We start from the raw sequence: 27,500 nt of genomic DNA on the forward strand, positions 1-27,500 counted from the left end.
GATGTTTACATACCATTAACTAAAGCAAACATGATTTGGTTTTACGAGATCTAAATTACACGCTCTACTTTCTTAATATATTTCTCCGCACTGTCAACATAATTTGCATACGCGTCAATGGCGATTGATAAGTGTTCCCACGATGTAATAAGCGTATGATATGTCAGTGGCACATACTAAGGATTTAACTTTGGAAAAATGGAATTAGCTAAAGCAGTTTTCGGGGACCGTTCAATCGACGGATACAGCAGCAAGTCAACAGCTGGTATGTCGAAATATACTCCATGTTCAATGTCGCGATCGTCGTGCCACATCGGCTTATTTGATTGATTGTCAACTTATTCGCGAGAGTGTAAAACTGTCTTCTGAGAGTGTTGCTCATAGAATATCATCATCCATTTTAACTAGTTTGTCTGTATGTTTATGTTATTTGAAGATGTATGAATATGTTGCAAATGCAAATGTTATTATGGTTCATCGTTTGGTAATTCGTGAAAACATTTAGGGGAGGTAACTCTAATCGATTTCAAGAATAGTCACTTGAAGTTGAAGTAAGGGTACATCCAGTATAAATAAAAATATTTCAATATTTTGATATTTAACGTTTCAGTGCTTGTGTAAATGTAAGTATGATATGATCATATCATGGTTCCAAAGTTACCTATCCATACTTTATTAACAATGACACTATCCTTCTGAGAGTGCCAGCAGCTTAGGTTTGTGTACCATATTCAGATTTCTTTGTGTAACCAGGGTATGACATAACAATGCCATGAATCTACAGTTACGATATGATCTTAGTTAATTATCAACCTGGTACTAACGATAAATCAGATCTTTTGAATTAGACCTAATTTTACAAATAGATTTTGATCATCTATTACACCGCATGAAAATAGTAATATTTCTTAACAGGTTTTGACACAGCATGTAAATATAGAATGAAAAAGTCATGCCAAATGATCCATGTTAGACATGCAAATATATGTAATCAAGGAAGCAAATGTACTCACTGGTTCATTATGAGATATGTCATATTGTTCAAAGAAGTATCAATCTTTCCTTGACATATGTATACTAGGAAATGTGAAAATAAATGTTGTTTCTCTAAGTAATCATGGTATTCTATACCCTGTTGATAGTTGGGGGATACTGGTCTGAAGCTTTACGATTTCAAATGCAATGTTTAAGAATTCTGGAATGTTTAAAATGTTTAAAGAATGAAAAAAATGAAATCAAGTAAGCAAATGTACTCACTGGTTCATTATGAGATATGTCATATTGTTCAAAGAAGTATCAATCTTTCCTTGACATATGTATACTAGGAAATGTGAAAATAAATGTTGTTTCTCTAAGTAATCATGGTATTCTATACCCTGTTGATAGTTGGGGATACTGGTCTGAAGCTTTACGATTTCAAATGCAATGTTTAAGAATTCTGGAATGTTTAAAATGTTTAAAGAATGAAAAAAATGAAATCAAGTAAGCAAATGTACTCACTGGTTCATTATGAGATATGTCATATTGTTCAAAGAAGTATCAATCTTTCCTTGACATATGTATACTAGGAAATGTGAAAATAAATGTTGTTTCTCTAAGTAATCATGGTATTCTATACCCTGTTGATAGTTGGGGGATACTGGTCTGAAGCTTTACGATTTCAAATGCAATGTTTAAGAATTCTGGAATGTTTAAAATGTTTAAAGAATGAAAAAAATGAAATCAAGTAAGCAAATGTACTCACTGGTTCATTATGAGATATGTCATATTGTTCAAAGAAGCATCAATCTTTCCTTGACATATGTATACTAGGAAATGTGAAAATAAATGTTGTTTCTTCTAAGTAATCATGGTATTCTATACCCTGTTGATAGTTGGGGATACTGGTCTGAAGCTTTCACGATTTCAAATGCAATGTTTAAGAATTCTGGAATGTTTAAAATGTTTAAAGAATGAAAAAAATGAAATCAAGTAAGCAAATGTACTCACTGGTTCATTATGAGATATGTCATATTGTTCAAAGAAGTATCAATCTTTCCTTGACATATGTATACTAGGAAATGTGAAAATAAATGTTGTTTCTCTAAGTAATCATGGTATTCTATACCCTGTTGATAGTTGGGGGATACTGGTCTGAAGCTTTACGATTTCAAATGCAATGTTTAAGAATTCTGGAATGTTTAAAATGTTTAAAGAATGAAAAAAATGAAAACACTTCTTCTTTCAACTTTTGGTGAAAGTAACCAAAAGTGTAATCATATAGCAGTATTCAGTTAAAATATGTCACAAGTACCCACAAACCACTGAGAATATCATTCATAACCTGGTAGTAGTACCCTTTTCTCACAGTCAAAGAATTATTACTACTACTTATAGTCCCATTAATACAGTAACCAGATTAAATGTGCTAAACAAATTGCAGAAGCCTGTTGAGGGCTTTGCACTTGTAGTTTGTGAAAATCCCCTTGTGAAGAAAAACGTTGTTTGTGAACTTACCGCTCGTAGTTAATCTGTTTACTCAACATGCTCATGACAGACAAAATAATGTAATCATAACACCATGTCTCGGGATTCACGATCTAGTGCCAGTCTAAACTGGACTTGTTATTGGACCCAGTGAATTGCTGCACCTTGGACAATATGATCCTTCCATAACACCATTTCTTGGGATTCACGATCTGGTGCCTGTCTAAACTGGACTTGTTATTGGACACAGTGAATTGCTGCACCTTGAAAAATATGATCCTTCCATAACATCATGTCTCGGATTCACGATCTGGTGCCTGCCTAAACAGGACTTGCTATTGGACACAGTGAATTGTTGCCACTTGGACAATATGATCCTTCCATAACACCATGTCTCGGGATTCACGATCTAGTGCCTGTCTAAACTGGACTTGTTATTGGAGACAGTGAATTGCTGCACCTTGGACAATATGATCCTTCCATAACATCATGTCTCGGATTCACGATCTGGTGCCTGCCTAAACTGGACTTGTTAGTGGAGACAGTGAATTGCTGTAACTTGGACAATATGATCCTTCCATAACATCATGTCTCGATTCACAATCTGGTGCCTGCCTAAACTGGACTTGTTATTGGAGACAGTGAATTGCTGCAACTTGGACAATATGATCCTTCCATAACATCATGTGTCCTTTTATAATGATTCATGATCTGGTGCCTGCCTAAACTGGACTTGTTATTGGACACAGTGAATTGCTGCACCTTGGACAATATGATCCTTCCATAACATCATGTCTCGGATTCACGATCTGGTGCCTGCCTAAACAGGACTTGCTATTGGACACAGTGAATTGTTGCCACTTGGACAATATGATCCTTCCATAACACCATGTCTCGGGATTCACGATCTAGTGCCTGTCTAAACTGGACTTGTTACTGGAGACAGTGAATTGCTGTAACTTGGACAATATGATCCTTCCATAACATCATGTGTCGGATTCACGATCTGGTGCCTGCCTAAACTGGACTTGTTACTGGAGACAGTGAATTGCTGTAACTTGGACAATATGATCCTTCCATAACACCATGTCTCGGGATTCACGATCTAGTGCCTGTCTAAACTGGACTTGTTATTGGACACAGTGAATTGCTGTAACTTGGACAATATGATCCTTCCATAACATCATGTGTCGGATTCACGATCTGGTGCCTGCCTAAACTGGACTTGTTACTGGAGACAGTGAATTGCTGTAACTTGGACAATATGATCCTTCCATAACATCATGTCTCGGGATTCACGATCTGGTGCCTGCCTAAACTGGACTTGTTACTGGACACAGTGAATTGCTGTAACTTGGACAATATGATCCTTCCATAACATCATGTGTCGGATTCACGATCTGGTGCCTGCCTAAACTGGACTTGTTACTGGAGACAGTGAATTGCTGTAACTTGGACAATATGATCCTTCCATAACATCATGTCTCGGGATTCACGATCTGGTGCCTGTCTAAACTGGACTTGTTACTGGAGACAGTGAATTGCTGTAACTTGGACAATATGATCCTTCCATAACATCATGTGTCGGATTCATGATCTCGTGCCTGCCTAAACTGGACTTGTTATTGGAGACAGTGAATTGCTGCACCTTGGACAATATGATCCTTCCATAACATCATGTCTCGGATTCACGATCTGGTGCCTGCCTAAACTGGACTTGTTACTGGAGACAGTGAATTGCTGCCACTTGGACAATATGATCCTTCCATAACATCATGTCTCGGTTTCACGATCTGGTGCCTGCCTAAACTGGACTTGTTATTGGAGACAGTGAATTGCTGCAACTTGGACAATAAGACCCTTCCATCTTTGTCCCTTCTGTCTTCTGAACAAACTTTAGATCAGTGTAAATTGCACAAGTTCCGTTGTGTCTAAAATGTTTATGAAATATATGACCATTTGTTTTGAAGTCTTTTAATGTATTATATTTTAGGAATTGCTAAAAAATATAGAGGGGCAAAGTTAAACACAAATCTCCATTCTCTTATCATTTTCATATACGCAACAACTGTTTTGTGAGGGGTATATAAATGGAATTTTCCTGGATTAGATTTTGAAAACAGTACAGTACTTTTGATCGTGTGAGATGTTTTAGAAAAAAAACATCTTGGCGTTTGAATTTGCCAGACTGAAAAATCTGAACTTTGGCTTATTTGTTTTTAACTATTATGATATTTATGATGTCATATTTTGTTCACATCATTTGGATTTTTGTGTGTTTTTTGTAGAACATTTTTGCATGTTTCGTGATAGGACAATTAAAATCATCATCATCATCATCATCATCATGTATGCCTTATAGGTATTTTGTGTAAAGTGAACTTAACTGTTGTGTATTGCAACTATGTGTGATGTCTTTGCTGATGTTTTGAATTGTTGACTACATATCCATATAAGCATGGTGATCTGCAGTACCTTGGCATTATTTCTAGTACTTATCAATGCTCTGTCAACAGGAGTGAGGGCCTCACGGGAGAGTTCTGTCATTTGTTGTGATAGCAGAATCCAGGAGAATATTCGGGGGTCAATTATATAAATTTTGCCATAGTTCAATGAAATGTTCTTATGTTTCAGTGGAAACGCTATCTGAGGATGAAGAAGACATTGTCAGCATATGTACAGGAGAAGGCATCAGCATCAGTGCCACACCCTCTTTCACAGGCAGTGGGGGGTTTATACCCTCCCCTGGGGGACACTTCTCAGCACTCACACCTTCCATGTGGCCCCAAGACATCATTCTGAAATTTGGCAATGCTGTAAGATTATGTCCTCATCATATATTTTTTTTGTCAACCTAGTCAAGGACCTGTCCTTTCATCCTTGATTTCAAATGCTATCAATGTTGAAAAGTTCTTAAATAAATTTGAACCTGCCTTGAAAAGACCTTCACCATCTGAACATAGAGAATCTTTGTACTCATTTAGAATTTTATGTAAATATGACAAGGAATGTTATGGACATAGAGATAAAAACAATAAACAACTTTAAGGGCTACTTCTTGTCCTTACACAAGCCTTAACAGTGTTCACGAATAGCGTCTGCCCCTCTGACAAATCCGGCAGATTCACCAACGGTCCGACAGAAGTCTACAACCTGCCAGCCCCAGTGTCTGACTGTATATTTCACAATGACTTTGACTGAAGTTGTTATATGTGACATGTGACACTTGTTTGCTGCTCATAAATCTTATGTTTGTTAATAATTTCAATACCAATTATAAGAAATGTTCAATCTGAAATGTATGTTTAATTTTATTCTATGGGTCCTGTGAATTTTCAATGGGTCAGGCAGACATCTGAAACTTACAGGGCCCAATGTCCTGTTACTTTGAAACACCATTCGTGAACACTGCCTTAAACTACTAAAATACATCAAATGTGTAAATGATCGCTAACTATTTGTCCTTCAGGTTGTGTGATGTTATCATAAGTTTAGCAAACGTAGTCCATAACAATCAATAAGTAATATTTAAACAGCAGTGTGGATATGAATATTCTAAAAGTATAATTGGACAGAGGTTATTGATCGAGAAGGCATTCCATCTACATTTTTAGAATAAGCATAGTTTCTTCTCATGCATATCATTCTTATGCTTATAGGTGATCTCACATGAACATAATTCCAACTTTATTGCATCAGTAACACTTTCCATTATCTGAAATTATTTTGTTCCTGTGATTGTTTGTGTATGACATGAGCCTGATGAGTGTGATCCCAAGACAAAGCAGGTTTAACTTATGTTGATATTTCAGCCAGAGGAAGACCCCACAGGACAGTTGGATTACCGTTACGATGAGTTTGGATTCAAAGTAGAAGAGGAAGGTGTGCTGTTGTTTTAGTTGTATATTCCTACCATTTTTCCTATATTCTTTGTTTGAATTTAAGTAAATCAGTACCTGTTTTTTCTGTGAAATCAACAGTCAGTGCCTGTGATAATAAATATCAGAAAATATATCTGTAACTGGTATATATAAAGACCACTAAATAATGTTGTATGTCAATACGTTAAATAATAACATCTTATTTGTTTAAAGATATATAGATGTTCCCAACATTAATGCCATAAAGGGATTTGGTTGATGTTTAGCCAGTGTGTGTTTTGACCACCAGCTTAAGTTGGTGTTAAAGGTCACATGCAACCAAAAAATCAAACATAATTAAAACACAATTATCACTTAGTCATGACATATAATATACATTGCTGGTTATGAAAAAACATATAAACAAAATTATAAGCGTACAATCGCAAATCAAAAGTGCAATATTGTGTACTTGGGTTTACTTCCCAAGAAACGAAGCAGCCGGGATACCGAACCCAGTCAGAGCGGGTGGGTGTGCACTCAAGTGTAACGGCTGGTTCATTTGCATATGCCCTCACGGCTCATTGTGTGTGTATATATAGAGATGTTGGGTTTTGTAAATACATGCTCATTTTTTTGTGTATAACATTTTGCAATCAACAGACATCAAAACATGTCATGTGTTCAAGTATCACACCTGCCTGTCTGTGTAATTACATAATGTGACAGAGACCGAACTTCGGGCCATAAATCAATGCATTTTGTTTATGGTGTATAGCCTGATTGGTGTTAAGTTCAAATTGCATGTGGTCAGTGACAGCAGCTGTGTATTGAATATTGTCATTAGCAGACAGGCAGGCAGACACACAGGTGTCAAAGACATTGAGTTTTGTCTGTGACAGCGACATATCTATATCACAGTTAGAAATTCTGTCAATGCTAAATAATGACATTGCTTTTAAGTATCAAACTGAGAAAGTGACTCGGTAAGAAGAGCGTGTGGTGAAATTATATAAACAGTTTATTTACTGTCATAACATACAAAAGCTTCAGCCTGTGAGATATCAACAAAACATTAGAAAAATAGCTCACACCAAAGCCTTCACCGAGTATTCACCGGACAACCCACTTCCAAGCTGTGCGAACCTATTTCACTGCGCCGTGCTATGAGCTTGCCCAGCTGTTGAAACCAGTTTTCCCCAGAAAGTCTGGGAAAATTAGTTCAAACGTTTGAACTCGCGATTTAGCAGCTTTTTCATCGGCTTTTTTTCCACTTTATAAGGTGAATTTACATTTTGGCCGATTTGTTTGGTAAGTCCATGCCGAAAGGTATCAGAATCTGCAAAGTTGTGTTTTATGTTGCATGTGACCTTTAAGTTAAGTGCCATTAACATGATTAGGGGCCAGCTGCCAGTTAAGAAAATATTATTGATACCACTCATGCATTTATTTTAGGAATCTAAAAGGATAAGTGCACTTGATATAGAAATTAAGGGCATAAAATATTTTGTTCAGAATTGTGTTTCTTCAGTTCTGAGGTATTTATGCATGCAATAATTATATAAGTATTTAAAGGTCACATGCAACGTAAAACACAACTTTGCAGATTCTGATACTTTTCGGTATGGACTTACCGAAACAAATCGTCAAAAATGAAAATTCAACTTATAAAGTTGAAAAATAACGCGATGAAAAAAACTGCGTTCAAACGTTTCACTAATTTTCCCCGACTTTTCGGAAAAACTGGTTTCAACAGCTGGGCTGCGCTCATAGCACGTGCGCAGTGAAATAGGTTCACGCAGCTTGGAAGCCGGGTTGTCCGTGAATACCGGTGAAGGCTTTGGTGTGAGCTATTTTTCTAATGTTTTGTTGATATCTCACAGGCGAAGCTTTTATATGTTATGACAGTAACTTAACTGTTTATATAATTTCATTTGTCTATTTCACCACACGTTCTTCTTACCGAAGTCACTTTCTCAGTTCGATACTTAAAAGCAATGTCATTATTTAGCGTTGACAGAATTTCTAACTGTGATATAGATATGTCGTTGTCACAGACAAAACTCAATGTCTTGTTTTATTGACACCTGTGTGTCTGCCTGCCTGTCTGCTAATGACAATATTCAATACACAGCTGCTATCACTGACCACATGCAATTTGAACTTAACACCAATCAGGCTATACACCATAAACAAAATGCATTGATTTATGGCCCGAGTTCGGTCTCTGTCACATTATGTAATTACACAGACAGGCAGGTGTGATAGTTGAACACATGACATGTTATGATGTCTGTTGATTGCAAAATGTTATACACAAAAAATGAGCATGTATTTACAAAACCCAACATCTCTATATATACACACACAATGAGCCGTGAGGGCATATGCAAATGAACCAGCCGTTACACTTGAGTGCACACCCACCCGCTCTGACTGGGTTCGGTATCCCGGCTGCTTCGTTTCTTGGGAAGTAAACCCAAGTACACAATATTGCACTTTTGATTTGCGATTGTACGCTTATAATTTTGTTTATATGTTTTTTCATAACCAGCAATGTATATTATATGTCATGACTAAGTGATAATTGTGTTTTAATTATGTTTGATTTTTTGGTTGCATGTGACCTTTAATATGTTAAAGCCTCTTCTTGTTTGACAGTGCTGGTGTCAGTGATATGCAATTACCTTAAGTCATAACATTCATTAAACTATTTTGAAATGAACTGGGAACATTTAATTCTAATTTGGGAAATTTGCTGGCATTTGCTTCTGACTTGGTATCAATTATCAGCTTCTGAGCAGGTCTAGATAAGGCCTGTCAGAGGTGCAAATTGGTAAAAACATGATTCCATCCTTGGTTTGGCTTCAGATGGTCCTGAAGAAAACTCCAGTAAGCTGCTTAGTACACCATTCATTGAGGACCCTCAGCATCGACTCAAGTGGACAGCGTACCTCGAGTTCACACACAACAACGAAGTCGGAGACCTCACGTGGGACAAGGTACAATTCCTTGATATTCCTTGTCAGAGAGTTTACCTCAAATCAGCGGTTGTCATAAACATGATAAATACAAATGACATTGTGTTCAATTGGTCTCAACAGGAGCTCATAGATATCATGGATTTGAATCCTGGTTTGTTTAGATCATGTTTTGGTGTTTGTCAGCCTGTGCCTGTGGGTTGCACCAAAGTGGTAGGAATTTGGGAACTGTCACTGCAGGTTTTTTGCCTGTGAATTCAAGTTAGAATTGGTTCACGATACCCATGTCACGTTTCGATACATATCATGATATCTATTTTCATGGCATTATTGCGTAAATTTAGTTACATTTTGAACATTAATATTTCATATTTTATAATTGTCCATGAAAAGATCAACAATTTTGATTCTCAGAGATTAAAAAGTTCTAATTTCCAATTTTTCTGCATGGAAAATAATGGTTTATAACTCTCATAACATTTAAAAAAATGATATAATTGCAAAATGTAACCGATACATTAACATATTTAAAATGATTTGGAATGTATCGATAATAGTATCGTCCAAGAAAAAGTATCGATGTATCATGCATCCCTACAACTGAATGTATTGGGTTGTCAGGCTTTGCTGACATGGTTGATACATGTCATTTACAACAAATAAAACTTCAGGCTTTCTTCTCACAACAAGATGACATACAGTCATATAACTGGAATAGTCTTCAGTGTGGTGTTAAATCCCCAAACTCACCAATTCGTTCAAGTAAAGACAGCAATCAAGGGCAGGGAGTTTGTGATCACAAGAACCACGGCAGTGAATTGAGTGGTTAGTGTAATGTTGCTGAAATGGGATTCCTGGAAATGATGGAATCATAAGGGTTCATTGAATTTCAAACATTCATGGGATATTGCTCTATTTTATCATGAAGCTGCCTGATAAGTGCTCTTGGTTAATTTATAAAAAAGTTTGAATGTTGAAAGGTGAGTATAGTGAGTCATACACTTTCCATGGCCTTGAATATGTTGATGATGATGATGGCGGCGATGATGATGACCATGATGATGATGATGGTGGTGGCCTTACATTCCATGCCAGGTGGAGTCACAGTTGCCGAGATCGGAGAAACTTAAAGGAATGGTACGACAAGGCATCCCACACTCTCTGCGGCCACAGATCTGGATGAGGATGTCTGGGGCTCTGGCGAAGAAGCTGAAATCAGACCTTACCTACAAAGATGTAGTTAAAGCCAGTGCCAATGATCATCTGATGACATCAAAGCAAATTGAAAAAGTGAGCAATATCAACACCTTTTTTGATACATTATCAACAGCAGACACATTTGTGGATGCTTCTTCCTTGATAGCAGTGAATGGTCAGTGATAGCTGCAGTTTATATGTGATCAGGTTTTGTTTATGAGGATTTGGTTTGTATATCTTCCAACATATACTTTCAGAAGTAATTATCTGTTCTGAATTATGACTCAACATAGGTCTGTTCACGAAGGGAAGTAACTCTAAAACTTTTCTCAGTTTTCTTATCACTCTTCATGCTACTTTTATGGTCTCAACAATATCTGTGTTATGTATTATATTTTTATTTTTATTTTGACCACCAACTGTGATGTTCCTTGAACAATAACCTAAAACAAGAAATTATCATGGTGATAGTTGGGAGCCAAGTTAAACTTGTTTACTGAAGACACCAGCAACAAACAGCAATATGTGACTCTTTTTATGTGTCTAGAAGATGAGTTATCTTATACTTGATATCTACAGCTGCTCATAATTCCTCTATTTAGGATCTACTTCGAACAATGCCAAGCAACACATGTTTCTGCAACATCAACAGCACCGGTGTACCTCGACTACGGCGTATCCTGCGAGGCCTAGCGTGGTTGTATCCGGACATTGGATACTGTCAAGGGACGGGCGTGGTGAGTACAATGGATTGTCTCGCTAGTTTATATCATTCTACAGAGAAACACATTAGAAGTTTTATCAATACATTCTCATTCAAAAACTTAAAAGGTATACACAGATATTTGTAAGGAACTGACCCTTTGAAAGCAAGACATCAACTTCTATCCTTTGCTTGAGCAGCTGTTTCTTAAACGTTAAGTGTGCTGCCTCTATGTTGAATTTTGAATGGTAGATATTTTGAAACAGCCATTGTTCCATCAAGACATTTGGAATCTGTTGAAACCAGATTCTGACTAATGCCAATTTCTGTACCACATATTTGTTGTGGAATATTGCTTACTACCTCATCTTTGATTACACAATGCCATTTAGAAAGTGATCAAATGTAACATATGTTGTATTTGGGATTACACTTTCTTAGTAAAGTACAAATTCTAGTACTTTTTGAGTTGAGCCCCATCCGGGATTCGAAGTCACACCCTCAGAGTCAGGCACCTAATCGCCAGCATGATTGTGTAATCATAGCCTTCGGCCGTGGGAGCCGTGCCAATTAACACTTATCAGAGGGGTACACAAAGCCCGTAGTCTAGACTACCAGTTGTCCGACTTCCATTTTTGTGGAAGTCGTGGTAGCTGAGCGGGTTAGGCGGCTGACTTTGCGTGCTGGCGATTAGGTGCCTGACTCTGAGGATGTGAGTTCGAATCCCGGATGGGGCTCAACTCAAAAAGAACTAGAATTTGTACTTTACTAAGAAAGTGTAATCCCAAATATAATATAGGTTACCTCATCTTTATTTTATTTCGTTCATGTTTTTATATACCTGCTATAATCTCAATTGGGTCCACCGTCTAAGTAGAAAGAACAGTGAAAGTCTCTTTAGTTTATGTGGGGCGGTGCGGTAGCCTTGTAGGTAAAGCGTTTGCTTGTCACGCTGAAGGCATCCTTTCGATTCCCCACAAGGATACAATGTGTGAAGCCCATTTCTGGTGTCCCCTGCTGTGCTCTTGCTGGAATATAGCTAAAAGCGACATAAAACCCAACTCACTCAATATAGATTTCACTGTAGCTATTAGACTGGTCAGTCACTGGTTGTCTAGCTGAATGGACGTCATGACATTATGTTTAATGTTACATGACATCATACTACTGTTTACTCTGTTTGAGGTAGAGTCGGCATTCTGGTCACTGGAACAAAATAGGTCTAAATGTCTCATAAAATCTTTCCAATAAAAGTAACTCTTAATGATAAAGTTTTACATGTCTCAACAGCTGTACAAGATTGACCATGCTGCTAGGTACATATATAAGTCATGGTATGTCTTCTGCATCGTACCCATGAAGGTCTGGGTTAGAATTGATGTCCAACCCATGCTTGTCGTCAGAGGCGACCAACAGGATCGGGTGGTCAGGCTGGCTGGCTTGGTTGACACATGTCATCGGTCCCCAGTTGTGCAGATCGATGCTCATGCTGTTGATCACTGGATTGTCTGATCCTGACTCGATTATTTACCAACCGCAGCCAAATAGCTGGAATATTGCTGAGTGCGGCGTAAAACTAAACTCACTCATTCACTTCTGCATAGTCTTCACTGTTCTGTTGGCCCACGTGGCCCAGTCATTAAGGTACCTCAATTTGCTGTGCTGAGTTGTGTCCCTTTGTGTTGCCAGAAACCTCTGATTGTGGAATCATACATTCGCCCTAATTATGTTTCCAGGTTTGGGTGGTAAACGTCTGAGACATGCATCACTTTGGGCTGACCTGGTACATCCAAGCAGCATTTAGTCAAACTCACTTGGTCTCTCTCGTCAGTGTTTATGTCAGCAGAGATTACAAGGATGAAATGTTTGTAACACATGAAATGTGGGATTACACTTTCTCAGTAAAGTACTGAGTACTTTTGTTTGGTTGAGTCCCATCCGGAATTCGAACCCACACCCCAGAGTCAGGCACCTAATAATTCCCCAGCATACAAAGTCAGCCGCCTAACCAACTCAAATTTTTGTGTTGCAGATTGCTGCCTCCCTTCTGCTGTTCCTGGAAGAGGAGGACACGTTCTGGATGATGTGTGCCATCATAGAGGACCTGTTGCCAGCATCCTATTACTCCAGCACCCTCATAGGCATACAGGTCAGTCAGTCCTACTACTCCAGCACCCTCATAGGCATACAGGTCAGTCAGTCCTACTACTCCAGCACCCTCATAGGCATACAGGTCAGTCAGTCCTACTACTCCAGCACCCTCATAGGCATACAGGTCAGTCAGTCCTACTACTCCAGCACCCTCATAGGCATACAGGTCAGTCAGTCCTACTACTCCAGCACCCTCATAGGCATACAGGTCAGTCAGTCCTACTACTCCAACACCCTCATAGGCATACAGGTCAGTCAGTCCTACTACTCCAGCACCCTCATAGGGCATACAGGTCAGTCAGTCAGTCCTACTACTCCAGCACCCTCATAGGCATACAGGTCAGTCAGTCCTACTACTCCAACACCCTCATAGGCATACAGGTCAGTCAGTCCTACTACTCCAGCACCCTCATAGGCATACAGGTCAGTCAGTCCTACTACTCCAGCACCCTCATAGGCATACAGGTCAGTCAGTCCTACTGCTCCAGCACCCTCATGGGCATACAGGTCAGTCAGTCCCTACTACTCCAGCACCCTCATAGGCATACAGGTCAGTCAGTCCTACTACTCCAGCACCCTCATTAGGCATACAGGTCAGTCAGTCCTACTACTCCAGCACCCTCATAGGCATACAGGTCAGTCAGTCCTACTACTCCAGCACCCTCATTAGGCATACAGGTCAGAGTCAGTCCTACTACTCCAGCACCCTCATAGGCATACAGGTCAGTCAGTCCTACTACTCCAGCACCCTCACTTAGGCATACAGGTCAGTCAGTCCCTACTACTCCAGCACCCTCATAGGCATACAGGTCAGTCAGTCCTACTACTCCAGCACCCTCATTAGGCATACAGGTCAGGTCAGTCAGTCCTACTACTCCAGCACCCTCACTACCTCTCCAGCACCCTCATAGGCATACAGGTCAGTCAGTCCTACTACTCCAGCACCCTCGTAGGCATACAGGTCAGTCAGTCCTACTACTCCAAGCACCCTCATCAGTCCTACTACTCCAGCACCCTCATTAGGCATACAGGTCAGTCAGTCCTACTACTCCAGCACCCTCATAGGCATACAGGTCAGTCAGTCCTACTACTCCAGCACCCTCATAGGCATACAGGTCAGTCAGTCCTACTACTCCAGCACCCTCATAGGCATACAGGTCAGTCAGTCCTACTACTCCAGCACCCTCGTAGGGCATACAGGTCAGTCAGTCCTACTACTCCAGCACCCTCATAAGGCATACAGGTCAGTCAGTCCTATTACTCCAGCACCCTCATAGGCATACAGGTCAGTCAGTCCTATTACTCCAACACCCTCGTAGGCATACAGGTCAGTCAGTCCTATTACTCCAACACCCTCATAAGCATACAGGCCAGTCAGTCCTACTACTCCAGCACCCTCGTAGGCATACAGGTCAGTCAGTCCGTAGACACTTGATAGGCACTCAATGATTGAACAAAGTATTTGTTTGGATATGATGTATGTTTGGATGATGTAGTCCATTATCATTGTCAGAAAATAATTTTTACTTCCATGAAATCCATACTAAATCTTTTGTTGTTGGCACAGGTATGACAGTAATGTACTACAGGTTTTGAATTTGGTCTTTTGAATTATTACAAGCAACAGGGTTTGAGGCGCATGATGCTAACACTGTGTCATGTTGTGTTTGACCCACAGGCTGACCAGCGTGTGTTGAGGCAGCTGCTCATAAGCTACCTGCCGGATGTTGACCTTGTCTTGAAGGAACACGACATAGGTAAGATGTTCAATAGTATGAAGAGTATGTAGAAACTCTTTGATGATGTTGCACCCCATAGTGATATTGTGTACAGTGGAAGCCCTCTAAACCGGCATTCATTGGGACCGGCAAAAAAAGCCGGTATAGAGGGCGTACGGTTTAGCGAACCTTTCCTTTTTCAACCTGAGAATGATTTTCTGTGTGCCGTAACATACGACTGTGCCTAAAATACAACGTGTTGATAGTCATCATATTCTTTATTCAACAATAAAGATAACATCCGGTGAAGCAGGGAAAAACAAATGCAGTTAAAGACATCTTCAGGCGCATATCCACGCGGGCAGTCAAAAAGCAATCATGCATTAGTGTGTTAAGTTTGTAAAATTTACTGTTTTCTTTCACACGAAAATTAATTTATAATACAACTGACACGTGTCACTCACCAATTTACCATACTCCTTTTATCAGGCAACATCTATGTGCTTAATGCCAATGGTAATCCACTGTGTTGTTAATACACGTTCAGCCAATCAGCCAATCAACAGGAGAGCCAAGATACTGGATGCCGGTTTAGAGAGTGTTAATTACTGTACAATCAGTTACTTGGGCGGTCTTTGTTGTGCCGAAATACGGAATAGACTGACGCTGGATTAGAGGGCGTGTATATGATCATAAATTAACTAGCTTCTGCCGGGACCAAATTCAAGGGCCGATATTGAGAACATGCCGGTTTAGAGGGCTTCCACTGTATTTTACTTTAGGGTAATTAATTCCTATATACCGTCAATGCTGTTCAATTCCCAGGCTCCTTTCAGCTCACAAGGACACAAATGTGGCTCAGTCATCTGTTCACTGTACAGTGTTGTCTCCCTTGTAGGTTTGAACCCTGGTTGGCTCTGCTTATGTTTCCGGGTTTGGGACCATCTCCGTGGTGTAGTCATACCATTAGACGTTAAAATATGGTACTTGTTGGTCCCTGCCTGGCGCTCAGCATTAATGGGTACAACAAGGACTGGTCGGCTCGGAGTCAGTATAATGTGTCTGAGTGGGGTATTCATGCTTAACTGAGGCATGGTATCTCAATGAGCTAGGACTATAAAAGCAGCTTAAGTCTGGGCCAGTACCAGCAGCCACACATACACATGCATGCACATCGTCATATGAGCGAAATATTCTTAAGTATGACGTTAAACCCCATTTCACCTCACATTACCTTACTCATGGGCATCACCCGAGTGGTACCTGTGTGAGAACTGCATCACCTAGGGGTTTCCTCCAACATTACTTGACACACTGATGTAACTGGATACTGTTCAAAGCAACATTTAACCCTACTCACTCACCATTCAACACTGGAAACTGTGAGTGTTGTGTATTGGATCTGTTATTGTGTTAATAACAGTAGAACTAGTTGTGAATAGCAAGTGAATAAGGTTTGTACTGTGTCAGTAAACAAGAAATCTTGATTCTTCTGAATTATGGCCATCAAATATGACACAATTTGATGGAAAAAGTCATTTTGTTTCACTGTAATGGTAGCCTGTCATCCATCATGTCCATTGATGAATGAGCATGAAGCATGACTACTAGGTCGTAAGTCAAATCATTTTAAGCCTGTAACCTTTTGCTCTGCTTGGAAACACTAACGAATTAGTTTTACTAGATACTAACCTGCTTACAAAGTGTGGTGAAAAGGTGACCCAGTCTTGTAAGGTGCTGCAGCTTGCTTTGCAGACTTGTGTCCCTTGGATGATTGTTGATTTGAATCAAAGACTCACCAGAACTGTGATCCTGAATCATTTACTGTCCTAATGGTGGTTTTGTCTTGCTGGACAGCTGGTAAGCAGGTCGTCTTTGAACATCCCTGACCACTAACCACTAACCATGCTAACTGAATGCTCCCTAGCTGCTGCTCCTGCATGCTGTCCTGTTTGTTTCAGAGCTGTCCCTCATCAGCCTGCACTGGTTCCTCACCCTGTTTGCCAGTGTTGTGCACATGAAGGTGCTGCTCAGTCTATGGGACTTGTTCTTTTATGAAGGGTCAGTTGTACTCTTCCAAATTACCATGGGCATGCTGAAACTGAAGGTGGGTCATTTGCTTGCTTGCATCTGCTTGTGACTAATGTTTAATAGCGGAATGGATCTGTCAATGCATATTAGAAATAATATTGTGGTTCTGCTTAAATTTAATAGAAACTCTAAATTGGGTAGTTTTTAGATAGTAATTGATTCATTTCTTTTCACAAACACTGAAACATTGTTCATAACTAGTGTAAATCTAAACGTGTTTATATATGTTTTTCTTATGTGCTCTGTGATTTATTACGGAGACCACTAAGACCAAATTTGGATTGGCACATTAACTTAGGGCTGATCAGGTTATGGGAACCACAATATTATTATAGACTAATATGTCATTCTGTCAAGAAAGCAGAGTGTGTTCTCACAAACAGGCATTGTTTTTTCTAGACTTTACAAGACCTTGAGATTCCAGACTATAGAGGTATCAACTCTTATCACAAGTGTAACTTTTGTTGAATGTAGCACTCAACAATCATTCTGGGCCTCATCCTACAAAGGGCCCGTGAAGATCCGGGGTAGAATAGGTCTTCAGCAACCCACGCTATGACTATGCTTGTCAGAAGAGGCGACTAACGGGATCGGGTGGTCAGGCTCGCTGACTTGGTTGACACATGTCATTGGTTCCCAATTGCGCAGACCGATGCTCATGCTGTTGATCACTGGATTGTCTGGTCCAGACTCGATTATTTACAGACCGCCGCCATATAGCTGGAATATGGCTGAGTGCAGCGTAAAACTAAACTCACTCACTCACTCATCCTACAAAGATATCGTGGCTATGAGATGATCCTAACTCCAATGCTTCACATAGACTCAAGACGGTCATAGCACTATGTTAGCTTTGTGGAACATAGACCAGCTGTTGATGTTGCAGCTATCTATAAACAAGATTGTGAAGATCCGTGTTATAGTTGGGCTTCACCAACCCATGCTTGTTGTAAGAGGCAACTATAGAGATCGGGTGATCAGACTCGCTAACTTGATTCATGCTTGTCCCCAATTGGAGGTAGATTGAGGCTCATGATGTCAATCACTGGATTGTCTGGACCAAATTCGTTTATTTACAGACTGAAATCATATAACTGGAAAATTGCTGATTATGACCTTAAAGAAAAAAACAACAGAAATACAGGCAAACAAAACAGAGTCACAGAACATTAGTAAAGGCACAGCTGAAATGAGTAATCAGTGCATGAAGGCACTCTAATAAATTATTGAATTCATTTCTTATTCATCATGTAATGAGTTTGGGACCCATGATTACAGTTATGGTTGCACATGAGCAGCTTGAATAATATATTCAGCAGTTGTGTATAACATTGACATTTGTGGATGGCTCTGACATAAATTTATGTAATTTATAGTATATTTTATTAATATAATTGTTTCTTATTTTAAAGTTATATTTGCATACAAGTGAAAATGGATATTCATTTTCATCACAATGTTTGCAGCAAAATTGACAAATCCATTTTTCTGTTTGGCTCTGTACAATAACATCTCCTTTCAATGCAAACTTTTAATAAGAATGAAATTATCATCTTGTCATTTGCTCTACAACTTAAAAATAATTCATGCATGCTTTACATAATATAGAGCAAGTGATATATTTCCTTTCACACAAGTAAGCTGGAATAATACATAGAAAATACTTATAATATATCCATGCTCTGTGTACATTGTGATTAATGAAACAAAACTTGGCTCTTGAGAAATTGGGGCTTTGGGGTAGCCTTCTGGTTACAGCGTTTGCTTGTCATGCTGAAGGCCTGGGTTTGATTCCCCACATGGATACAATGTGTGGTGTCCCCCACCGTGATATTGCTGGAATATTGCTAAAAGCGGCATAAAACCATACTCATTCAGTCTTGAAAGAGAAGTTAAGAACACCTTAGAAATTGTCTGGAGCATTGAGTTAAACTGCAGTATTGACACAGAAGATTGGACCGTTGCCAACTGATTGTTGAGTATTGTAAACTCGATCTGAGTACTGAGGTTATAGGAATGGCACTGGTCTTTGATCAGTCAAGACTTACCCTACAGACTCTGTGAGTGAGTCCCATCTGCAAGACATCAAATGTAACTTTCTTTTGTCTCTTTAGATGACAGTGTCTTTGATCTTGTCTTTTACCATAATAAAATGTGTTAACTATGTGTAGTGAACAGTGACAGTAAATCTGGACAAGTCTTGGCAAAAACATGTTAACTTATTAAAACTGTTAGTGGTACTGTCGATCCCATTTGAGAAGGTGTCAGAAACCTTTCTAATTCACACAGACCAATCAGTTCAATATGGCTGAAATAATGCTGATGTGATGTTATGTATTAACTCACTCAATCAGAGTTTCCAAGTGTATGCTGCTAACTTTATACAAGGGACTGGCTTAAAGCAGCTGTCTTTTTAATATACAGCCAAATTGTGTTCAATAGCTGGAATTAATTGTATTCGACACTAATTTATATCAGGAACAATATATTCCAATATTGTGTTATTTTAGTTGCAGTGTTCACTGTTTATAATATATGTAAAATATTAAAGGCACAATGTTACGTCACACTTCTCTAAACATTGATAATGCATTTCTCTCAATAATACTAACTATCAACATTCAGGGAAGCAACCATATCATTTATTCCAATTTTGTTTACGTATTTAGATTACAGTATCAAATGTTTGAATGAATTAATGCAACGTTGCATTAAATCGACTCTCACGCCTTCTACTGGTCGAACATTATTTCAAGCGAACCCCCATAGAGTTATGTCCCTTTGAGCGCTCTTTATGAATATCCCATGCACAACTTGTGAGTGAAACTAGTTCGGCAATCACCCACAACACGATAGTTTTCGATGTACGGAGCAATCTTTTACGCTAGTGTAATCTGTTTCGAAGCTGTTCGCCTCGAAGTTTCTATTATCGATTTCAGGCAAATCGTAAGGGATAATAAGTCTTTTATTGCATCAATAGGAAGCTGAATTGAGTGCATATGCCCCCAATGTATATAATTTAGGCCAATATTGTCGAAAATGTTGGACATTGTGCCTTTTTATAATGATAATTGTACCACTTTGGTGCATCGTATAGCTATTGCTGTATATATTTTGACGTTCAGTGCTTGATCAGTCATCATTCAGATTTCCCTTGGCCTTGCTAGTTCTGTTGTTAAAATGTTGTGTTAGAAAATAATTGTCATGCTTCAACAAATATGACTTTTAATGAGTCAAAGTATGACATTCATGATATATTCATCCATTGTCAACTACCGGTAACTTCTATTTCAAGGCTAGATAAGGTAATATGCATGGGCATGGCTGGTAAGTGAGACACAGTAAGCTGTATTTTCCACTGTTGGTAGTTGAAATTCATTGTTTAGATCCAGAAGCCAGATTTCCAGCTAAATAAAGCATCTTATGTAGTAAATATTTAATTTCACATTAATATCATCTGTTATGCAAGGTTTCAAAATATCTGAGGTCTGGATACGTTGGTTCCACTGTATACTCAATGATAAATATGATAAAGGATGTTTTTTTAGTTTCCAGGGAAACTGTTTCTGAACATTAATGATAATCAATAAAGAATTTGCCCATCTCCTGTTACGCCTTCAAGTTCTAAATTTATAGTTATTGACTTAAAAAAGACATAGATTTTTTGTATGTACTATTTTTACTTTTAACAACTCGATTTTTATTTGCTTGTTTGGCTGAACCAACATACATTTTTCTTTGTATTCAATTTAAATCAAATTGGTATTTTTACATCGTTAGATTATTATTGTGGGTTTTTTAAATTTAATCAAGACTTAACCATCAGACACTATTGTATATTTTGTTAATGATTATTTAAAGACCAATAGTGAGCAGGTAATTGCCAATTTAATCTGGCACACCTGTTGTCATGTGACAGCTGGGAGTTTTACATTTCCAGCTCGATTCTTGACGTCTATGGTAGCCTGAATTGTGATGTCACATAAACGTAGGTCAGTTTGTATTGTGTTAAGTTTATGGCTGTTTCACCTAGGAGTACTAACAATCAGGTGTAAATGTTTGCGTAATCATCGTTCCTATTTGCTGATTCTGAAGTAGTTGTAGTAAATGTCTATTTCTACTGCTCTATGATGGTTCCGGCTCGAAGTCATCATGTTTATCTGGAAGTCAGACCAAGGAACCGGCATGTAGTAAGGCTGTTGTTTTGGGTTACTTCGTTCAATTTATGCTGACTCAACATTTCCAAAACGTGTCATCAAATCTTGGATGTTTCTTTTGCAAATTTTCTCTTTTAGTTACTGATTTTGTTTGAAACTTTAGTGATGTGGTATTTGGTTTTAATGTAAGATTGAACACTTTGGCATTAACTCTCAAAAGATATGTAGCCTTGACCTTGACACCTATCTTGCTGGAGTTGATACGAGACACTTACATCATTTTCTGATACATATATTTACAATTTAGTCATATTAAGATGTGTAAGGCTGTGTGTGTGTGTGTGTGTGTGTGTGTGTGATGATTTAAATGGAGGATGGGGGGCATCCATTTTGTTCTGGGGAGGTGGGGGTCATTAAATTTTGTACACATGTACTAGGAGGGGTCAGCAATTTTGTACATTATAAAAAATAATTAAAATTAGGCTAAAAAATTATGGGAAGGGGGCAGGGGGTAATTGATTTTGTACATGTTATGCAAGTGGGGGTCACTGACTTTGTACGTAAAATTGGGGGGTGTCATTCTCATTGTACATGTTTCAACATAAAAATCATCATCACCCCACCCCTTGCCATAAATTATGAACGGTCCTTAAGCTGTTTTGTGAAAGGTGGTAAGATAACAAAAGCTTAAGTTTTGTTTTGTTTGTTTATTAATAAACACAACACTCAACCATTGATGCCAATCTGTAAAAAATTGAATCTGGGTCAGACAACCTAGTAATCGACATCATGAGCATTAATCTGTGCAATTCAGATACCATGACATGCATCAACCAAGTCCGGGAGCCTGACCACTCGATCCCGTTAATCGCCTCTATCAACACACTTGGGTTGCTGAAGACCAATTCTAACCTGTGTCTATCAGTCACTGGTTGGTCTAGTCCAGTGTTATGCATTTACAGGCTGCTGTCAAAAAGAAGCAATTTTCATTGACTTTGGCGTTTAGCAAAACAAAGCACACAAACAAAAATTAAAGTTTATGAAATGTGCAAGGTGGTTGAAATGCCATGTGTTCTAGTGTGTAGCCCCTTCCCCACTATCCAGACAAACCAGTTGTTTGATCATCAGGAAAAACAAATTAAAAACCTGCCCTACCTGCCATAGTTTTGTGATGCAATAGGCTCACAAATATGGATTTGTTCCTTTCAGGAGAGTGAGCTGAAGACACTGGACAACTCTGCCCAGATCTTTAACGCCCTGTCGGATGTCCCAGGAGACGTGCAGGATGTTGAAGAGCTCATCGAGGTAAGAGCTGCAGCACATGATAAACTATTGGTGTTCAACAAGTCCTTGACTAACGTTTAGTCTCTGAATATTTATATTAAAGGTCAGACCAATTTTATTTCTTGTTTTACAGATTTTGTCCTCCGAAAACCTGGAGGAGGAGGAAAAAAATAAAATAAATAAAATCACCAATCAAAGTAATATTCCTTCTAAATACTATAAGTATTTTACTTTTGGCAATTTATGAAGTGTATATGGGGCAAAAAACAATCTAAACAAATTTTCTTGTAAGTTTACATTTTTGGCCAATAAAAACATTAGAATTTTATTTTTCGAGCGGGGAAAATTAATTTTTATTTTTTTTCTTATTCTTTAAAAAATACGACAGGCAGGATCCGTAAAACAAGAAATAAAATTGGTCTGGCCTAATTTTGAAAAAAGCCCAAACAATTCCTTTTAAATTGAAAAGGAACCCCGGAGAGAAAGGAGATTCAGAATCTGAACCTGAGTAAATCTAGACTTAATTCATGTTGGGTTTTAGCATTGCAGAATGGGCAAGGTAGATGGGAAGATAATGTGGTCCAGGACTGAGACAGACTAAACAAGTCCATACAAACCAGGTTTTTGTATTTGATGCTAGACTTTAGATTTTACTGACCATGATAATGAAAAGCTTTATATAAAGAAATCATTGTATATTTCCCCTGAAAACAGTTTATTCACAACCCAAAATGTGCATAGAAAAGATTAAACTGCAAGGTTGATGAGATGGGACTAACTCTAGCACAACAGATGTCTGAAATGAATTTATTTTAATTTTTCCCCGACTGCCTTCCAGGATTACACAGTAATCATTAAACCATTCAATATAAACATGATAAAGGTCTAACTTTACAGTAACATGATCATTTACTTATTCTACATAAATGACAGAAACATAAACAACCATAAAACCCTTGTTTCATCTACCAGTAGAGTGTGTTGTGGTTATAGTCTGTTTGCAGTGAAAACGTACTGGTGAATTTCACTTTAAACTAAAATGTAAATGGAATAAAGTGAAATTAAGATTGCGAATCCCCATAACTCTACCCTGCCAATTGAATATTTAAATCTTAGATTTTTATTCAACTTAGGAAAAAAGTTGTTTAACAAACAATCATAGTTTCAAATCGCTTATATTGGTTTGTATAACAAGGGGGTAAGCGCAGTAGTTGGAACAGTGAAACAAATGCACGTGTGGTACGTGATGAGCGTTAACTTAGACCAACCCTCCTTGTTCTCGGTGTTTCATTTAATGCGCATACACCCTTGTAATACAAACCAATAATACCGATTTGAAACTATATCCTAAGTTGAATAAAATTCTGAGATTTAAATTTTCAAATGGCAAGGTAAAATTATGAGGATTTGCAATCTTAATTTCACTTTATTTGATTTACTTTTTTGTTTAAAGTGAAATTCATCAGTACGTTTTCACCGCAACAGACTATAGTTTTACAAGTCTGACATCCATGGACTGTTTGACACTGGAAATGATCTAGTGGATGACAACCAAGTTTCGTGAAGGATGTACTTCAGAGCAGAAGTAAACGTGAATAGAGAAGAAACTGTTTGAAGCATGTCATAATTTGTGTGACATTTAACAAACCAGGATTAAGGTGGTCTTTGTTTGGCCTGCTATCATTGGAAACCTTTATACAGTTGAATGAGTTCACTTTACTGGAAACAAACTAAGGCTGAAACGATTCACCAATGTGCTGGAGCAGCTAGATTATAAGACTCAACAATATGATGCATGACTTGCTACATAATGTATCGGTATGTATCTGCCTCAATTTGTAATTCTCAACTGTGCTTTATGCCTTTTGAATAGCTATACACATGAACACTAAATATCCAAATGTTGTCTGGTAACAAAAATGGCACTTGGACAAGAATTTTCATAAGTGACTTATTTAATATTAATTCGATTTTAAATGTTAAATGTTACCAATGAAATATTATCTATGAGGACAGAGATGTAGGTATGATGTTATCCCCAGTGTAAAATGGGACTAGTTTTTAGTATGATAAGTGAAGGTGTTGTTCAGTCCTTCTCTTTGTTATTCAGTTGTCAGCAGGATTAAATGAAATCTAGCCACGTGGAAGCCTCGGTGGCTGGATGGGTTAGATGGCTGACTATGTGTGCTGGCAATTAGGTGCCTGGCTCTGAGGGTGTGGGTTCGAATCCTAGATGGGTCTGAATCAGCCCAACGAAAGTATTATAGTCTGCACTTTACTGAGAAAGTCTAATCCCCCCAAAAACCTGTGTTACTTTTGACCACTTTCATGAATTTTTCAATTTTTAAAATATTTAGCTCACCTGGTCACAGCCCACATAATCTTGAGTTTATTTCATGACCTATCTGAATATGGACTGTTGTCCACCATTGTATTATGTGGATCCCATTATCTCTAAACAGATAGACCAAATATGCTGAACATCACATGCATGTGTTTAAAATTTCTTCTAATGGAACTGATTCCATGTATGTTAAAAGTGAGAGATATGTATTACTCCAGATTTGAACAGTTTTTCAGTAATAATAAATTCAGTATATGTGTGGGAGGAAATCTCGAAGTGATGTATACTACCTTGCTCAAACAAAGAATCATGTTTGGTTTTGAGCTCATGATCACATGATCCTGGCACCCCAAAGGGACATAACTCTCTTGGCCTTAAACATGTTGACGTAACTTTACCTTTTAGCACTGTATGTCCTGCATGCACAATTCAGGTAGTCCAGGCAGCAGTAATGAAGCTTGAAGTTGCAAGATTACTGCAGATTCCAAAGAAGGTCCTTTAATCCATGGAAAACATATAAGCTGAAACTTTTTGCGTTGCCATATTCCTGTTCTGAAGTGTTACAACACTAAGTCACTGTATTCAGCAATGAATTGCAATCTGATCATAGTTTGACAATGAATAATTCTATTTGGATCATATGTCAATCTATCTCCATAGCATTTGCTCAATGTAAGTGAAACAGACTTTAATCACAGGCCCAGGAGGTAAATCACTGTAAATTAACTCACAATTATGCCATTGTCTGGCGAGCAGCAAAGTGAGAATGGCATGTAGATATTTAGCTTATTGAGCAAATCAATAGCACCAGCTGGCACTGAATGATGCTCAGAAATAATTGCACAGCATATTGGTTAGAACATGTGGCTTATCAAGCATAAGTTTACTGATAGATATATGCTGTGTATACAGACTGTTACAAGGCAATCTGACAAATAGATGATCTGGAATAAGAATGGACAAAATATCCCTGGTGTGTTTTTCTGCAGTTGATTCAGCATGGTAGTGGATAGTGGATGACAAACTTTATTGTCAAGCGTCATGATTTCACCTCAACATATGTTGTACATTTGAAATCATGCTGTGTCCAAGTACGGCGCCAATGACGCCCAATAATGGCGTACAGGATGAAAAGCTTGTTGTACACTACAAGAAGCCGTATACTCATGTGCCAGCGCCAAGGGTTGAATTTCAGGTTAGTGCTGTAACATCAGAGGTTCGAAGTACTGGTCTGTATATTATTCTGTGGGAAGAATAGGGAGACTGTATGCCATGGTGCAGCATAGGTCTCTATGATGTTTGGTGGAGAGATTAGGTTGAAAGTACCTCTGCTGGTCAATATACATATTTATTTTCACTTTCGGACCAAAATGACACTGCATCTAACTGTAAATGTAGAAAAAGTCACTAATTGTTTTATTTTACTTGCCTAATGACTATCAGACGATGTTATATTTTGTGCCCTTTTATACATACTGTGGGGAGCATTGGGTAGAACATGTCCGTTGGGTAGAACTTGGTTGTTGGGTGCCACTCCCCCTCCTTGTGAAATGGGTTCTTCCTGTCTGTTTATACTTTGTTGATATGGTGCAGGGGGCAGTGGGGTAGCCTAGTGGTTAAAGCATTCACTCATCATGCTGAAGACCTGGGTTCGATTCCCCACATGGGCACAGTGAGTGAAGCCAATTTCTGGTGTCTTCTGCCATAATATTGCTGGAATATTGATAAAACTAATTGACTCACTGTTGTATTTTGTAACAAGTTGACAGCAAGTGTTGATGTCTATCAACTAAAGCTTGTTCCCAGGCTTGATGGCCTGGCGAGTCAAGGTCAGATTGTCAACTAAAATCAGGATCAGTTGGTCACAGTATCCAGCCCATTAGAATAATATGCTCAGTCATCATATTGTTGAGGAAACAAGAATGTCATCTTTGATGCTAAAGGTTGAACAGAAAGAGACTGACAAAATGTATCATTGTCTAGTTTTACCCTGACATCAGTTGCAAGACTGCTTACTGCTTACGGAACGGCCACTGATTTACCTGACCCACATTTGATTAATTACAGGCTGTTTTGATATACGCGTCGCCGATATAACTAAATTTGCGGCTATATAACCACCGGTATACGTCCCCAATTCGTCAAACACAGTACAGTTATCCCCATTCTAATTCAACTCGTTGTACGCTGTAATCATATCACTCCTTGAACTTACACCATCACCAGCAAAGTAGTTCCCTTTTCAAACTACTTTATTATGTGCACACAGACTAAATCTGACAATGATGAATAGATCATAGTATTATAGATAAAATGGACGGAATTATGATGAAACCGCCCTCTAGTTACAGAAATGAGCAGCCGTCACACTCCATAATGACGTCATAAATCTTGTTTCATGATCTAACAGTGTTGTGTCAAAAGCCGGTTGCGAGTAAGTTGTTTGAACTTAAAATGGAATTTATGATACTGTTTTGTCATTTTTAACACAAATTCCACCCATTTTAGCTGGATAGGGGATTGAATTGACCAATGGCTTCTGCAAATG

At 38.4% G+C, this 27,500-nt stretch overlaps 1 protein-coding gene across 5 annotated transcripts in view; it reads left to right on the forward strand.

The window, feature by feature from the left end:
- LOC124269340 (small G protein signaling modulator 3-like) overlaps positions 1 to 27,500 on the forward strand; it is a 91,316-nt gene that overhangs the window by 6,958 nt on the left and 56,858 nt on the right. For 3 of the 5 annotated variants that reach the window (XM_046704357.1, XM_046704356.1, XM_046704355.1), the window contains exons 2-10: positions 5,101 to 5,282; positions 6,279 to 6,348; positions 9,198 to 9,328; positions 10,403 to 10,597; positions 11,107 to 11,241; positions 13,240 to 13,356; positions 15,037 to 15,115; positions 17,038 to 17,183; positions 22,534 to 22,629. In XM_046704357.1, coding sequence (XP_046560313.1) covers positions 5,101 to 5,282; positions 6,279 to 6,348; positions 9,198 to 9,328; positions 10,403 to 10,597; positions 11,107 to 11,241; positions 13,240 to 13,356; positions 15,037 to 15,115; positions 17,038 to 17,183; positions 22,534 to 22,629 — 1,151 coding nt within the window. Of the gene's footprint in view, positions 1 to 102; positions 266 to 5,100; positions 5,283 to 6,278; positions 6,349 to 9,197; positions 9,329 to 10,402; positions 10,598 to 11,106; positions 11,242 to 13,239; positions 13,357 to 15,036; positions 15,116 to 17,037; positions 17,184 to 22,533; positions 22,630 to 27,500 lie in introns of those variants that run through there. The other 2 variants (XM_046704358.1, XM_046704359.1) reach the window with 1 other exon arrangement.

Source organism: Haliotis rubra, unplaced genomic scaffold, assembly GCF_003918875.1.
Source record: "Haliotis rubra isolate DU_JTF1 unplaced genomic scaffold, ASM391887v1 Scf144, whole genome shotgun sequence".
Classification (NCBI taxonomy): domain Eukaryota; kingdom Metazoa; phylum Mollusca; class Gastropoda; order Lepetellida; family Haliotidae; genus Haliotis; species Haliotis rubra.